Raw genomic sequence first — 17,024 nt, forward strand, 5'->3', positions numbered from 1 at the left:
TTATTTTAAAAAATAATTGCTAATATTGATGTCAAGGAGCTTACTGCCTATGTTTTCTTCTAAAGGTTTTATGGTTTCAGATATTATAGTTAAGTCTTCAATCCATTTTGAGTTAATTTTTGTGACTAGTGTAGGGCAGTCTAGTTTCACTCTTTTACGTAGGAATATCTAATTTTTTTGACGACTATGTTTTTAATGGAGTATTCTTAGCTCCCTTGTCAAATACTAGTTGTCTTTATATACATGGCTTATTTCTGGGCTCCTGATTCTGTTCCTCAGATCTTTGTGTCTGTTTTTATGCCAGTACATATCATTTTGATTACTATAGCCTTATAGTATACTTGAAATCAGGAAGTATGATGCCTCCTGCTTTGTTCTTTATCAGGATTGCTGTGGCTCTTCAGGGTCTTTCGGATTCTAGAAAAATTTTAGGGTTTTTTTTTCTACTTTTGAAAAGAAAATGCCACTGTTTCCTTGAAAGGGACTGCATTAAAACTATAGATATCTTTGGGCACTATGACCATTTAACAATATTATTTATTCTGATCTATGAACATAGGATTCCTTTACATTTATTTGTGTCATCTTTGATTTTTTTCATCAATGTCATATAGTTTTCAGTGTAGCAATCTTTTTTCTCTGGTTAAATTTATTTCAAAGTATTTTATTGCTTTTGATGGTAGTATAAATAGGACTATTTTCTTTACTTTCTTTTCAAATAATTTGTTAGTATATAAAAATGCTACTACTTTTTGCATGTTAATTTTGTACCCTGCAACTTTATGAAATTTGTTGATTAAATCTAACAGTTTTTTTGGTTCAGTTTTTCCAGAATTTTCTATATATAAAATCATGTCACCTGCAAATAGAGACAGTCTTACTTCCTCTTTTCCAATTCCAGTGCCTCTTATTCCTGTTTCTTGCCTAGTTGGTTTGGCTAGGATTTCTAGTACTATGTTGGATGGGAGTGGAGAAGGGGTATTCTCTTGTTCCTAATCTTAGAGAAAAGCTTTTGGCCTTTCACCATTAAGTATGATGTTAGCTGTGGGCTTGTCCTATATGGCTTTTATTATGTTGAGACACATTTATTTTATACCTAATTTGTAAAAAGTTTTTGTCAGAAATGGATGTTGAATTTTATCAAATGGCTTTTCTGCATCTGAAATGATCCTCTGATTCTTTTATTCTGTTAATGGGATGCATCATGTTGATTCATGTGTATGTTGAACAATCTTTGCATCCCAGGGATAAATCCCATCTGATCATTATGAATAATCCTTTAATTGTGCTACTGAATTAGGTTTGCTAGTATTTTATTGATAATTTTACATCTATATTCATCAGGGATAGTAGACCATAGTTTGTTTTGTCTTCCTAATGATGTCATTTTATGGCTTTAGTATTAGGATCCCTCACTCTAAGTTTGTGGCCTTTCAGGCTTAAGTGGTCTCTTGCAGGCAGCATATAATTGGATCTTGCTTTTTTATTCATTTAAACATTCTGTGTCTTGATTAGAGAATTTTATCCATTCATGTCTAAAATAAACGTTGATGGTTAGGGATTTCCTATTGCCATTTTGCTAATAGTTTTCTGGCTTTTCTAGATTTGTTGTAGATATGTTGTTTCTTATTTCTTGTCCTGCTCTCTTTTTCTATGCTTTCATGTCCCTTGGGTATCAGTATGCTTTAACTACTGTGTCATGCTCTTTTGTGTAATTGCTATAGGTTTCTGCCTTGTGGTTATTATGATTGGTTATATGACATATATTTAAATTAGAACACTCTGTTTTGAACTGGTAATTTAATTTTGATAGCATTTATAAACTTTACACATTTACTTTTCCTCCCCCTTACATTTGAAGTTACTGACATTACTGTGTTCATATTTTTATATTGTGAGTCCAATATCAGATTATTTTAGCTGTGACTATTTTTACATTTCTTTTTCAACTTTTAGAGGTTAGGTGTAAGTTTAGAGTTTAATTGTAAGTGAATTATGCACTACCATTACCATAATGCAGAATTTAATTCTGACTATATACTTAACTAATACCAGTGAGTTTATACTACCTCCTTATATTTTTATGAGGTTAATTAGTACTTCGCCTCAAAGAATTCCCTTTAGCATTTCTTGTAAGGCAGATTTAGTGGTGATGAACTCCCTTAGCTTTTACTTATTCAATAGAGTCTTTCTCTCTCCTTCATTTCTAAAGAACATCTTTGCCAGTATAGAATTCTTGGTTGATAGGCTTTTTTTTCCTTCAAAATTTTAAATATATCATCTCATTCTCTCCTGATCTAATAGTTTCTGTTGAGAAATCCATCAGTAGTCTTATGGGGGTTCCCTTATATGTAACTTGTCTCTTTCTCACAGCTTTCAAAATTCTTTGTCTTTGTCTTTTGACAATTCAGTTATATTGCGTCTTGGTGTAGCCCTATTAAGGTTCAACCTATTGGGAGTTCTTTGGGCCTCATGAATCTGGATGTCCATTTCTTTTCCCAGGTTCAAGAGGTTTTCAGCCATTATTGCTTTAAGCATACTTTCTGTCTCTTTCTCATGCTTTTTCCTTCCAGAATTCCCATAATGCAGATATAGTTTCTTTGGATTTTGTCCTATAAATCCTGTAGGCTTTCTTTGCTCTGTTTCATTGTTTTCTTATTGACCTTCTAACTGGAGAATTTCAAATATTCTGTCTTTGAGGTCACCAGTTCTTTCTTCTTCATGGTCAAGTCTCTTTTTGAAATTCTCTAATCATTTCCTCAGTTAAGTCATTGTACTTTTTAGTTCTAGGACTTATGTTTGGCTTATTTCTTCTTTGATGGCTTCTATTTTATTGAACTTCTTGTTTTGTTCATCCATTGTTTCCCTAATCTCATTTAGTTGTCTGTGTTCTTAAGGTTCATGAAACTTCTTTTTGAAGATTATTTTGAATTCCTTGTCAGATAGTTCATAGATTTCCATTTTTTAGGGTTAATTACTAAAGATTTATTAAGTTCTTTGGTATTTTCATGTTTATGTGATTTTTCATGATCCTTGATTCCATGTGTTGGTATCAGTACACTTGAGTAAGCCATATCTTCATTCAGACTTTACAGATTCACTATGTCAGAGACAGTTCTTCACCAGTCAGTTCAGTTTAGGCATCTGGATATGTCCACTTATAATGTCCTTGGGACGTTGGAGCTTGCTGTCAGGGTTTATGAGTGAGGCCCATTCCCAAGCTCTAAGGTGGGGGAGGGGAGGCTACTGCTGGCTGAGAACAGTTGGATAAAACTCCTGGCTTTGTTTCCTGTCCAAGCAAGGCTGTAGGATGCTCTCCACAATTGCCTGGGTTCTCTAGTCAGGCTTACTAGCTGTTCAGGATTAGGAACTATACTGAATAATAGATGGGGATATAAATTAGCTTCCATGACCTAGTGGGGCAGAACAGCCTCACCGAGGACCTGCATGGCTCATTGTTTGAGAATCTGAATTAAGCAAGACTATGTACCAAATTCCCTGATACTTGGGGCCACTGGTTTTGCTCTGCATATCAGAGAAAGCCCTGGTCTGTGCTTTCTGTTCAGGTTATCAGAGTACACATGGATGCTGGGGGGACTGTGTAGCTTCTGTGTGCAATATGGACATTCAATGGTTGAGTGGACTGAAGGCTATGTATTTGGATGTGAGTAGGGCTATGAATTACTTTACTTTTCTTGCCTGATCAGAGTGGGAAATATGGTTCCAAGGCCAGAAAGTTTCTTTGGTCTTAACTCAAGTTGACCCATGCCCCAAGTTCTCTGGCTGAACAGGGTCCCTGGGTTTGCTCTGCTGATAATCAGGTCTACCTGCTGGATTTTGCTCAAGTGTTGCTGAGCTAAATAACCTTCTAGATGTTTTGGCCAGGCTTTCTGGTAAAACAGTTCCAGGAGCTACACTTAGCAGTGGGCTGGGACTATGACTCAGCTCTAGAGCCACAAGGTCTTTATTTGAAGACCTAAATCAGGCAGACCTACATCCTGTCAGGCTCCCTGTGAGATTGCACCACTGTCTTGGCACTGCAAATTAGCAAAGCTGCTGGTTGGGACTACAATTCAGGCCCTGCATGTATGAACTTAGTCTCTCAAGATCCAAGTGCTGGTTATTGCAAGCCTCTCCCTCCCTTCTCCACCCCAACCATATTTCCAGTGGTCAAGCCCTGAAGATTCCACTGCAGTTTCTATGGGATGAGACTGGAGTGGGAACTCCCCAAAACTGACCCCCAAGGCTGGGGATCTAGATGTCTAGCTTGGCTCTCTTTTCCCACTGGAAGGACCTAGGCACTATGCATGCTTTTTAACCAGCATGGGAGAGGGGAAATTGATCAGTGTGTAGCCATTCCTCTTACCCTTCTAATGTGGTCTCTGTTATAGAGTAGGGTGCTTCAGTCTCAGCCCTGTGTTCTAAGATTCTCTCAATGTTGTCTTGCACATGAATAGATATTACTTGTTCTTGTGAGAAGGAGCAAAGTCAGGAACATATATGGCTTATTAGATAAAATCTTTGGCCAAATTTGAGAAAAATCATGTTGAGATACAACTCTGGGTTTGGGATTGCCAGACAGGTATGTGAAGTCTTCTGCTACTTAGTAAACAGAGTATCATGATTTTACTTTTTCACACATTTAGGCAAAAACAAACAAAACCCCCCAAATAAACAGTAACAACAACAGAAAGGAGACCTAAAATATGAAGCTGGACTCTGAAAAACTAGGTCTCAGGATTTGATACTGCTGTTTCTCTATGGAAAAGTACTGCTTCCAATGTGAACCATAATGTATTTAATTAAAGATTAGTTCATTCTACTGATTTAGTGATATGAGGGATGGAAACACATGGAATTACTAGAATGCAGATAAAACCTGCATTAGTGTATACACGATGATTTGATTAAAAAATTCTTTCAAACATTATATTGTTTGATATAAAAATAGAAATATAAATTTGCTTGAATCTTAATGACTATTGGATATATAATTATTTAATCTATTATAATTAAGTTGATATGAAGCCAGTATTTTTTCTTCATAACTATTAGAGCAACTTAAATAAGCTTTAATCATTTGGAATCTTCCAAACTTAAAAAATACACCGAGACATAGTTCTAAAATGCCTAGTGCTTTGATGATTTCAATTAATTACAAATAAAATTATTCACATATTCCAATATAGTTGACTTTTATTTGGTGCACATTGTGCCAAGTAGAAAATTGTGACATTTCTCAAGGAGTGACTTACACATGTATATTCTAAAAAGGAGTATAGCTAAAGTATGCACATATGTATAATAACCTTTCTCAGATTGATACTATTGAACTAATGAGCTCAAGTCCTGAGGGAAGTTTGAGAATCTAGAAAGCTTCAATTATATAGATAAACAGATGTGATTTTATTGAAACTTTGAGAACATATGTGATTTTATTGCTATCTTCTGTCTTTATCAAAAAACAAAATATTCATCGAAGGCACTGGAATATTTGATATACTATCATGATTTAAGTCCTGCAGAATATGAGATTCCTGTCCTCCTCCACAGCTCCAGGGAGCTACTCTTTCCAAAAAAAGTTCAGAAGCTTTTTTAATGCATGACTATGCTCAGCCCAGTCCTGTGGGAGGTGTGGAGGAAGAAAGGAATTTGGCTAAGGGAATTGAAACATTAAAAAACACAACACAACACAATAACAACATTAAAAAAAAAAAAAAACAACTAATCTTGTGATTTGGCTAAAGAACACTAGAGAGATGGGTTTGTAAACCAGGGCTTAGTAATTTTCCAGTACCCTGATGGGTCTACTCCTACTCCATGTATCGGAACTAAAAATAATGACACAGCTAATCTAAAAATTCAGTTTTAGAGTATGGATTTTAAAATGTGTATTGCTCTCTTTTATTACAGCTGACATATTTGAAGTGAGAATGAGCCAGTCCCCTCTCCGCCCACAGCAAAAGGCCATATTACATCAAACAGTAGCATTTCAGAACTGGAATAGTCTTCACATCTAAGCTTTTTATCTATGGTATATGCTTCTCTAAAAACTTGGGAACTTTTCCATGGAATGCAAGTCAAGTTGTGGAAGAAAAAAAATGTTTTACTTTTCAAGTAGGAATATAATTCTAGATGCTTGTATATTTTAGATATTCCAGTAACCACATTAACAATGTAAGAAGAGGTGGAATTTTAAAGATACATTTAATTTAATTTAATTTAAATTTAATTTAACCCAATATATCCAAAATATTAGTTTAACATGTGCACTCTTTTTTGTATAAGTCTTTGAACGCCCGTGTGCATGTTACTCTATAGTCACATCTGGGTCATAGCTGCCATGTTAGTACAGCTCCAGTGTTTGTAACACAGCAGATTAACACAGACTTCTTTTCTGCAGGATTTTCCATAGCCATTGGCATGCTAGTGTGCACCATGCACACTTAGTAACACCTGCTTAAACAACATTTGGGATATGCTGCTCTATACTTGTGGCCCTCAGGAAAAATGGATTTATGCCACTGGATTTTGAAAACATGGTTAACAAATGACCTGTAGCCCTGGATTTTATCCTGCCTCTGCAAACTTACTAGGTAGTCAACATTATATCAGATGCTTGAACTTTCTTAATTTATCAACTTATCTGAGAAATAAAACTTTTATCAGTGACTTTGCAGGACTATTTTAATGACTAAATGAGAGCATTACTGAAGCACTATAAGTCTCTGGTACTATGGGTGCTGAGTAGATATCTTATGTATGCATTTTTTAATATGTATTTATGATGTTAGAGGAGACAGATTATTTGTAATATATTTGAAACTATATACAGGATTATGATCTTGAATGAGTTACTACAATAGTAAAATTTTTCAAGGGACTCAGTTTGGAGCTATGTTGTTATAAATCTGTACTGTAGAAGCCTTACTTAGGTGCAGGAGATTAAAGGTGGTGTCTTGGAGAGAAAAAAGGGCACTTTATACTGGCTCCAATGTTTCCTCTCCACCTTCAGTCACTATATTTAGACTTTAGATTAGCTTCCTTTTGAAGAAAAGAGCCACAGTTAAAATTATATTATTCCACTATAATAGAGAATTTAAGAATAGAATAAAATGTATGCCTAAGCCTGCACAAATGTTCTGTTCACTAGATGTTAACTCTCTTGTGAAGTAATTGCTTGAGAAATGGTCACTTTATATTGACAGACACTTAATTTTGTTTAAAAAAAAAAAAGGAAAGGAAATATATGTTATCCTCTAGTTGAGTGCTGAAAATGAGTCCAGTAGAAATTAGATGAATGAATTTGCTGCCAGGATGGTTCACATTCCACAGGCTACAGAATTGACCATTCACATTTTCTTTATCCATTCATCCTTGGTTGCTTCCATCCCATCAACACTTGTTATTTCTTTTTCTTTTTTTTATAATAGCTATTGTTGTTTTGATTTCATCTCCCTGATGATTAATGATGTTGAGCACCTTTTCATTGGAAAAATGTCTATTCAGATCCTGTGAGCTTTGTTTGGATTGTGTGGCATTTTTTTGCTATTGAGTTGGAGAAGCTCTTTACATATTTTGCATATTAATTTGTATCAGATAAATGGTTTGCAGATTTTTTTCTCCGATTCTGTAGATTGCCTTTTCACTTCATTGATGGTTTCCTTTGCTTTGCAGTGCTTTTTAGTTTGATGTAGACCCACTTGTTCACTTCTACTTTTGTTGTTTTTGCTTCTGGTGTCAAGTCTAAAAAGTCATTAAGGCCAAAGTCAAGTTGTTTGCTGCCTATGTTTTCTTCTAGGAGTCTCACAGTTCCATTCTTAAATTCAGATCTTTAATTCATTTTCTGTTAATTTTTGTGTACAATTGTGAGATGTTTTATTCTTTTTGCAGGCAGCTATCCAGTTTTCTCAACATTATCTATTAAAGGGCCTGTCTTTTCTCCATTGTACATTCTTGCCTCCTTTATTGTATGTTAATCAACCTTATTTGTGTGGGTTTCTTTCTGGGCTCCCTATTCTGTTCCTCAGATCTATATGTCTATTTTCATGTTAATACCATACTGTAGCTTTGTCATATAGTTGGAAATTAGGGACTTCAGCTTTATTCTTCTTTATTAAGATTTCTTTGGCTATTTAGACTCTTTTTTGGTTCCCTGCAAATTTTAGGATGGTTCATTATATTTCTGTGAAAAATGCTACTGGTATTTTGATAGGTATTGCGTTGAATCTGTAGATTACTTTGGGTAGTATTTCTATTTATTTGTGTCTGCTTCAATTCTTCTCATCAGTGTCATGGTGACAGTGTCCTCTTTGATTAAATTTATTCCTAGGTATTTTATCCTTTTTGATTTTACATCCTGCAGCTTTACTAAGTGTATTAGTTCTCACAGGCGGCAGCTTTTAAAGTATGAAAATATGTACAGTTCTGTGGGACTGCAAGTCTAAAGTCTCACTGGCTACCACAGCCAAGTGTCCTAGAGGTGTCCTCTGTGTGGCAGCAGCAACAGTTAGGATGTCAAATGTTGGTGTATAAGCTCCTTTCCAGGAATGATGACCTGGAGTGATGCAGAAGGAGAACGCGAAGATGGCCCACTGGCCTCTCCCCCTAGAGAGCACTTCAGTAGACTCCTAGATCTGTGTCATATTAGAATCCTGCCCCTTAGGTTGAAGCTCCAGGAAAAGCAAATAGGCCAGTTTCAAAGAAAGACTTGATGTATGTTGCAATCTGTTGTTGGTGCTGTGCCCTGCAGGTGCAATAGCCAAGAACTATTTCTCCATTTGTTACAGTCCCATGAAACCCATGAAAGCAAGCTCTCCTGGCCTACCAGAGACAAGCAATCAAGAGGCATCCCTGGGTGACAGTCACAGAAACTGGGACAGCAGACACACATACATGCGCCCTTCTGGAAGACTGTCACTCAAGAGCACAGCAGACAGAGAGCACAAAGACTGAGCCAGCCCTCAAAGGTCTCTGGAGAGGATTAGTTGGCCCTTAGATGTGTGTGTAATTAGCCTGACCCTCAGGCTACAGGAATGAAGAACTAGTAGGCTTCTTCCACAGAAATACTGGGTGCCTCAGTCTGTTGCCTCCTGCTGTGCTATGGCCAGTAGGCAGTTAAGAACACTCTTTCTGTTATAGTCCTGTGTGAACCCTGAGCAGAAGCCCTGTGGGCCACCAGAGCCAAGTATCCTGGAGGTCTTCCCTGGAAGCAGCCATACAAGTCAGGGTACCAGATGAGGGCACAAACTCCTTTGCAGGAGTCAACAGCAAGCTGGTGTGAGGCAGAGGGAGAGCACAAAGATGGCACCTGCTGGCCTCCATTCCCAGAGAGTATTATGGCAGGACTCTAGATGTGTGTTTAATTAGATGCCTGTCCTTAGGCTAATGCTTTAAGATAAGAAAATAAGCCTCTTTCATAAAAGTCTGGGCACTTTACAGTCAGCTGCCTCTGCACTGGATGCGGGGGTGGATGAGTCTGCACTTGAGCCCTTTAAGAAGTGTTTTCTCAGTTCACTGTAGTCTTGTAGGTTTCATGGACGCAAGCCCCTGTGGCTTTCAGAGCTGGATGCTTTGGGGGCTCATCTCTCAGGTGCAGGTGTTAGAAGCTATGGTGTTCAATGCCAGGTTTAAACCCTTTGCTTTTCATAAAGAAGTGTGGGGTCTTGGGGTGCCTGGGTGGCTCAGTGGTTGAGCCTCTGCCTTTGGCTCAGGTTGTGATCCCGGGGTCCTGGAATCAAGTCCTGCATTGAGCTCCCCAGAGGGATCCTGCTTCTCCTTCTGCCTATGTCTCTGCCTCTCTCTGTGTCTCTCATGAATAAATAAATAAAAATCTTAAAAAAAAAAAAGCTTGATGTCTTGAGTTGTTTTTTTTTTTTTTTTTTTTTCCCATGCTGCAAATGAGTCTTATGGTGAGATTGTGACTTCATCTCTCCTGCCCACTTTAATACGGGCTTTTCTCCCCTCCCTCATTCATGCAATGTTTAGGAGTTTCTCAGCTAGTTTTTTGAGGTTTTGGTTGTTTTGTTCTGTTTTTGTGGGATTTTTTGGAAGGAATTTTTCCATATGTAGGTGTAAATTCAGTGGGTCTGTGAAAGGAGATGAGCTCAAGGTCTTCTTATGCTGCCATCTTGAACTGGAACTCAGGACTATTTAATGTAATAAAAATTAAGGACAGAGTTGTCTGGAAATGGCTTTGACTTCCCTCCTTTTTTATTTAAAACATAAGGAAAGGATTGAAGCTGTACTGTGAAGTTGCACAGAAAATAATTAAAAATCAAGAATGCCAAACATAAAATTCCAGGTAATAGCTAATCTTCTAAATGGCTTACTTTTAAGACTAGCTTTATGATGAAATTATGCAAACAACTCTCAATTTAGTAAAAATGAACTCCCAAATCACAGATCTAACTTAATTAAAAAAAAAAGAAAAGAAAATCCTGGTAAGATAGAGAAAACATACATAGCGTGTGCAGGGATAAGATTAAGAATTCCTTCATTGACACTGCAGTTGGAAAAGTAATTTCCTTGGCCTTCTCAGGTTATCAGCAGTCCTACTCTATGCCCTAGTCTGCTTTCTGTTAGGTGAGGCACTATGTAATTCAGGAGGAAACAGCACCTCCTTTTATTAAAAGTGGCACTTGATCACCTGCTAAAATAGTTGTTAACATCGGCACTGATCTTTTATGCACACTTGGCTTCAATAATATTGTCTCCATTTTAATCCATAAAACAATGCATTCTTAATTTGAAGAACTGTCTCTTGGCAATGGCAGGGTTTCCACTCACTCTGTTGGTATGGAGCTCAGGAGAATGGCCAGTAAATCATGGAAGCTGGCAATACCTGACCTTTTATATGGCGCTTAAGATTCATCACATGGTGGTGACTGTCCCAAGGCAGGCTTCTTCAGCCCTGGTCTGCATGATGGCACATTTGGGTGTTTCTGCACTTGAAATGTGTTTCACAACTTTCTTTTTCTTTAAAGGTTCATTTATTTATTCATGAAAGACACAGAGACACAGGCAGAGGGAGAAGCAGGCTCCATGCAGGGAGCCCGATGTGGGACTCGATCCCAGATTCTGGATCCCTGGATCACGCCCTGAGCCAAAGGCAGACGCTCAACTGCTAAGCCACCCTGGTGTCCCTGTTTCACAACTTTTAATGTAACTAAAAATCCAAGTAAATAATAGCACAACAGACACCAAAGCAAGTTATTGGTTAAGGGAAAAATGCCTGGGAAACAGGCCAATGGAGTTGTGAAATCTAAAACTCGTGGTAGAAGCGCATTTTAAGTATTAAGATAGGGTTTTGAGAAGCAACTAACAGGAACAAAACTTCCCAATCAAATTTAAGATGACATAAATCTCTCATATTTTTGGTTATGTGAAACCAAGAGACATATGCTGAAGTTGAATTAAAAAAAAAAGATGCATTTTTGGTCCTCCACATTTTCCATTTATCAATATCAGTGTGAGACACTCAGAATTTTTAACCATAAAGGTGAATCACAGTGGTTATTTTGTTTCTGAGGCATTTCATCCAAGGCTCATAGCAACAACCACTGGTCAAACACTGATGACGATTTTAAAGTCGCCCCCAAATTAAACAGTCTTTATGATCAAGTAACAGTGACATTTATTGTTTGCCACACACCAGGCTCACTTCTCAGTGCTTAATATGCATTATCAACTTAGTAAATACTGATATTTATTTAAGATTAGTGTTCTGATTAGTTAATCCCCATTTTTTCAGATGATAAAGCAGAGGAAAGATTAAATAAATTTCCCAAGTTTGCCCAATTAAAAAGACATAGAGTCAGGATTTGAACCCGGACCAGATGCTAGGGTCTAGGCCACCACCACCACTCTCTACCTGCCTCTAAAATAGCACACTGAGCAGTGACAAGAGTAGCAATTTAACGCTGATGACAGCATTAAATTCATTTATAAGAGGCACCATGGTTGGTTCAGCAGACAGTATACAATGTAAAACATCTAAAGCTTCATATAAAACATCTAATTTGTTCATACAAATTATATTAGCTTCAAATCTAATGGATGTTAAGAGAATATAGCTTGTGTATAAGACTTAATAGGTATATTTATGTTTTCTTGTTATTTTTATAGAGATATATTTGATATAGGACATTAGTTTCATGTATGCAACATGATAATTAGACATTTGTATATATTGTGAAATAATTGCCACACAGTTATCACCTCACATAGTCACAAAATTTTTTGTGGTGAAAACTTTCAAGATTCTCTCTGACTTTCAAATATGCAACACAGTATCAACGATCCTTGCCATGCTTTACGTTCTATCTCCGTGATGTATTTTATAGCTGTTAGTACCTATTAACTTCTTTCACTATTTTGCTGACCACCCTGCTTCTGGCAATCAGCAATCTGTTCTCTGTATCTATGAACTACTATTTTTTTTTCTTTATTCACATGTGAATTCATAAAGTATTTGTCTTTCTCTCATTTTACTCACACAGTGCCCTGAAGATCCATCCATGTTGTTGCGAATGGCAAGGTTTTATTTTTATGGCTGAAAAATATTCTATATTTATATACCACGTTTTCTTGACCCATTCATCTATTACTTGGTGCTTAGATTGTTTCCATAGCTTGGCTACTGTAAATGCTGCAGTAAACATGAGGATGTATCCGTCTTTTTGAATAAATTTTCATTTTCTTCAGAAGTGAAATTGCTGGATATTACAGCTCTACTGCTTAATTTTTCAAGGAACTTCCATACTGTTTTCAGTAGTGGCTGCACCAATTTACATTCTCTCCAGGAGTGCACAAGCATTCCCTTTCTCCACACTCTCACCAACTTATTTCATGTCTTTTGGATAATGGCCATTCTAACAGGTATGAGCATTTTTGTGATTTTTATTTGCATTTTTTTCTGATGATTAGTGATGCTGAAAACATTCATGGGCTTGTTGGCCAATTGTATGTCTTCTTTGGAAAAATGTCTAGATCATCTTTTAAAAATCAGATTGTGTGATTTTCACTATCGAGTTGTAAAAGTTCTTCATAGCTTTTCAATATTAACCCCTTATCAGATAGGATTTGTGAGTGTATTTTCCCATTCCATAGGCTGCCTTTTCATTATTTCCTTTGCAGTGCAGTAAGTAGCTTTTCAGTTTGTAGTCCTACTTCCGTATTTTTCGTTTTTGTTGCCTTAATTTTGGTATCAGATTAAAAAATTCATTGCCTAGACTGATGTTAAGGAGGTAGCTACATTTCTTCTAGGAGTTTTAGGGTTTCATATCTTATATTCAAGTCTTCAATCCGTTTATTTTTTGCATGTGTTTTAAAATAGTGGTCATTTCATTTCATTCTTTTGCATATGGCTGTCCAATTTTCCCAACACCATTTAAGGAATATCCTTTCCTCACTGTATATTATTGGTTTTGTAAACTAATTGACCATAAATGCCTGAGTTTCTGAGCTCTGTAGGCTGTTCCTCAGATCCGTGTGTCTATTTTCATGGCAATACTATATTATTTTGATTACGCTTTGTAATGTATTTTGGAATCGGGCAGTATGCCTCCAGCTTTGCTCTATCTTATGTATTTTTAATCTAAAAAACATGTTGTGGTTCAGATAAACTCAGGTTAAGGATAAGCTACTTACAGGTTTTCTAGAAATAAGGTAGCATTAAGAGTTCTATAACAGACATGAAGTCAGAAGTCCTAGGTTTGAAATGTTGATTTGATCTTGCTCGAGTTAACCTCTCTGAGCCTTTTCTGATCTTAGTTACTTTAACATTCAGTAAGAACATATGCATTTTATTCAGGACTTTTTCAGTGACTGAATTTGAATGAATTAGATCAAGCATCTAAGGAGTCTTTTAGAAGAGTACTGAAATGAAGGGAATGTTAGAAACTAGAACAGTTTTTAGAAACTTGGTGATAAGTGGGACTACAACCGGTTCATTCTGGGTCACTTGCCTAGTGATGGGAGACTAGGTCTGGTCAGGCTTGAGCCTATGCCAGGGAGGACTGGCAGCTTTACCAGAACCATGCAGTTCCCAAAAGGGCAGACTAAAGAAGATACCAGTTAAACCTAAAAATCGTATCACAAAATCCTAATTAGTAAAAATAACTAGCAGATATCAATGAACACTTCCCATGTTCCAGGCATTGTTTTGAGCATACCTCACATGGCGCATAAACACTGAAGGAAAACCCCAGCTATGCACAAAGTACAATTACTATTAAGATGTAGTTTGGGAGTGGAGTGGAAATGTAATGACATGGGCTCAGATGATGGAAGAGCCCTGAATAGGAGGCTAAGTTAAATTTGATTTTATTGACCCATCAGAGTCACTGCAGGTCAATGCAGAGAAGATAACACAACTGCAGTTCTATATTAGAATAACTGGCCTGGATTAGAGAAAGGGGAAATGGGAGGTGAATTTAATTAATGCGCCATTTCCTGTGGAAATTAAGCAAAAACCTGCATTCAGTAGGTGGTAGTAGGAATGGGAAGAAAAAAAAAATTAAGGCACCAAAAAAGTAGAATTGGGAGCGGAATGGTGGCGGAGAGGAGGGTTAAAAAGAGTTCTAAGTGGCTCAAAAGCTTCCCACTGAGAGACTGAATAAATGATGATACTGACTAGCTATACAAGGAGGGGAGAACTAGTTTAATAGGAGAACAATGATGAATACGGTTTGGGGCATATGGACTTGAAGCAGGCCGTACATTCTTAACAGGGAACATCAAGCAGGCAGTCCTAAATGTGGCACCACAGCTCATGAGGAAGACTGGAGGCAGAAAAATCTACTCAAGCTTCTGGAGTAGATGAAATTGCAAAAGGATAGCAAAGACAGAGAACAAATGGACATTCTAGATAGATAATTAAATCCTAATGCAAAACATGTATTTACTCAACAGGTTTGTAAAATTTTAAAAATTTAAATTTATTAGGATTTTTTAGTAACACAATTACACAGAATAAAGTTCAGGAATTCACCAATGATGGTCACCAAGATGTGCTTCTTTGTGGCTTTTTGAACAGTATTTCTCATGATTCAAATTTATTCATAGTATAGGTGAATTTCATACATAGCTTCACAATATGGATGTTACAGGTCTCCCATCGGTGAAATTAATGAAAACATATCTTTCATGGAAGGCACATAAAGAAACTAAACTAACACATTTAAGAAACTGTGATAACTTGGAGTTTCTTTACAAAGAAGAAAAATGAATCCCCAAAATAGAACAGGTGAAAATGTAGTCCGTGGTTACCCACACACACATACACATTACTTCAAGAAGTATACTGCAACAAAATGACAGCACATTAACTCAACTTAGAAATTACTTATCCACCAAGCTTACTGAAGGACTTCTCAAGATGAGGAGAAAAAACAGGAGGGTAGGGAATGCTGTTCATGTGGTTGAAACGAGGTCACAGAGACACATTGTGAATAATCAAAAGAAATGACTATCAAAATTCAATATCGAGCTAACACGTAAGACTTATTTCAGGACACATACAATCACTGACTTTACTTAACACTACTACTCAGTTTCTAAGTGTAATTGCCCATTTCATTCTCAGAAATAACAGCACAATTTAAAAAGATACTAACTCAAGCAAGTGGAGGAAATTTGAATAGTCTAAGGGAAAAAGAATTTTACTATAGTGTGATAATTAAATTTGAGACTAGTTACATATATGAATTTAAAGCTTGCATTATATCAGCAGCAGAATATTCAAAGATCTTTCTTGTTATCTTCCAAATAAGGAACTATCATGTATGCTAGGTACAAGGGATTTCCCAAAGGAAATACACAAATGAATGTCTCAAAATTCATTATGCTGACATATTTTTTACCCACAAAATGCTCTCAATAATCCACCTAAGCTTAGTTATAAATAAAAATGTAGTTATTTAAAGTGTATAAAAATTAATCTGGCATCGCCTTTAAGGAAATGCATGAATACCATTCAAATATTAAAATTCAAAGTGAAAACAAACCAACTGAATAAAAATTAAGTGTTTATATTAAGTCGAAGAGTATATCCTCAAAAATCTGAAATTTTAGTTTTTCAAACCCAATTCAATGTAGAATCAAATCAGCATGCACTCTTTGAAGAAAAATTAAAATGCATACAGTGTTTACATAACTGATCCAAAGGCAGGTATAGTCATCCTCTTAAGAACATTTCAATAAAACACGTTAAATTTAAAGAACAAATCATGTTATTAAAATAGTCTGTGCAAGGTTTGTACAAATATTTTTAGGATAAGTATACATAGAATCAAGATAAAGACTGCAATGTTTCCTAATATTAATTACTGTACTTAAAAATTTACAGGACATGAACATAAATAAAGCTATTTAAAACTGGCAAACACAGTAATAGTCTGTCATTCAGTACAAAGTACTTAATATTTCTGTTATTACCAAAGCCATCGCGCTTAGAATCTTAAGTTGCCACTCTTAAAGCCTAAAAGTAATGTGGAAAACTAAAGTCATAAATACATGTATACATACATTTGCATATTTACACTTACGCAGAAATCATCAATACACTAGAGCCGAGCGTTAACACTGCCCTTAGGTTCACACCGTAGGACCACCTTTCACGTTTAAGAAAGGTCCTTCTCTTGCTTTCCATTAAAAAAAACACAACTTTCGTCAGGTCCCAGATGCATTTGCCATATACTACATTCTGTGTTGCTGCAAGACTCTAGTTTAGAGAGATCCACATATAAGCACTCATTTGGTTTGAAAATACATTTTCCCATTAACTGCAAAACTTAAAAGAGACCACAATCTTTTAGATTATTTTTTATGATGACATCTGTTACAGCATCAAAAACAAACTGCACATTCTTAGTATCTGTAGCACATGTGAAGTGGGTGTATATTTCCTTTGTGTCCTTTCTCTTATTGAGGTCTTCGAACTGACACTGAATATATGCAGCTGCCTCTTCATATGTGTTTGAGCCTGGGATGGGAAAAGGCAAGACAGAAGGCGAAAAGTTAAA

General features: G+C 36.4%; 1 protein-coding gene across 1 annotated transcript in view; it reads right to left on the reverse strand.

Moving 5' to 3' along the window:
• Positions 1-14,914: 14,914 nt before the first annotated feature.
• GNAI1 (G protein subunit alpha i1) overlaps positions 14,915-17,024 on the reverse strand; it is an 80,705-nt gene continuing 78,595 nt past the window's right edge. Inside the window, exon 8 of the mRNA XM_072791390.1 lies at positions 14,915-16,984. Within this exon, the coding sequence (XP_072647491.1) occupies positions 16,794-16,984 (191 nt within the window). The 3' untranslated portion in view covers positions 14,915-16,793. The remainder of the gene's footprint in view (positions 16,985-17,024) is intronic.

The sequence above is a fragment of the Canis lupus genome, chromosome 21, assembly GCF_048164855.1.
Source record: "Canis lupus baileyi chromosome 21, mCanLup2.hap1, whole genome shotgun sequence".
Taxonomy (NCBI): Eukaryota; Metazoa; Chordata; class Mammalia; order Carnivora; family Canidae; genus Canis; species Canis lupus.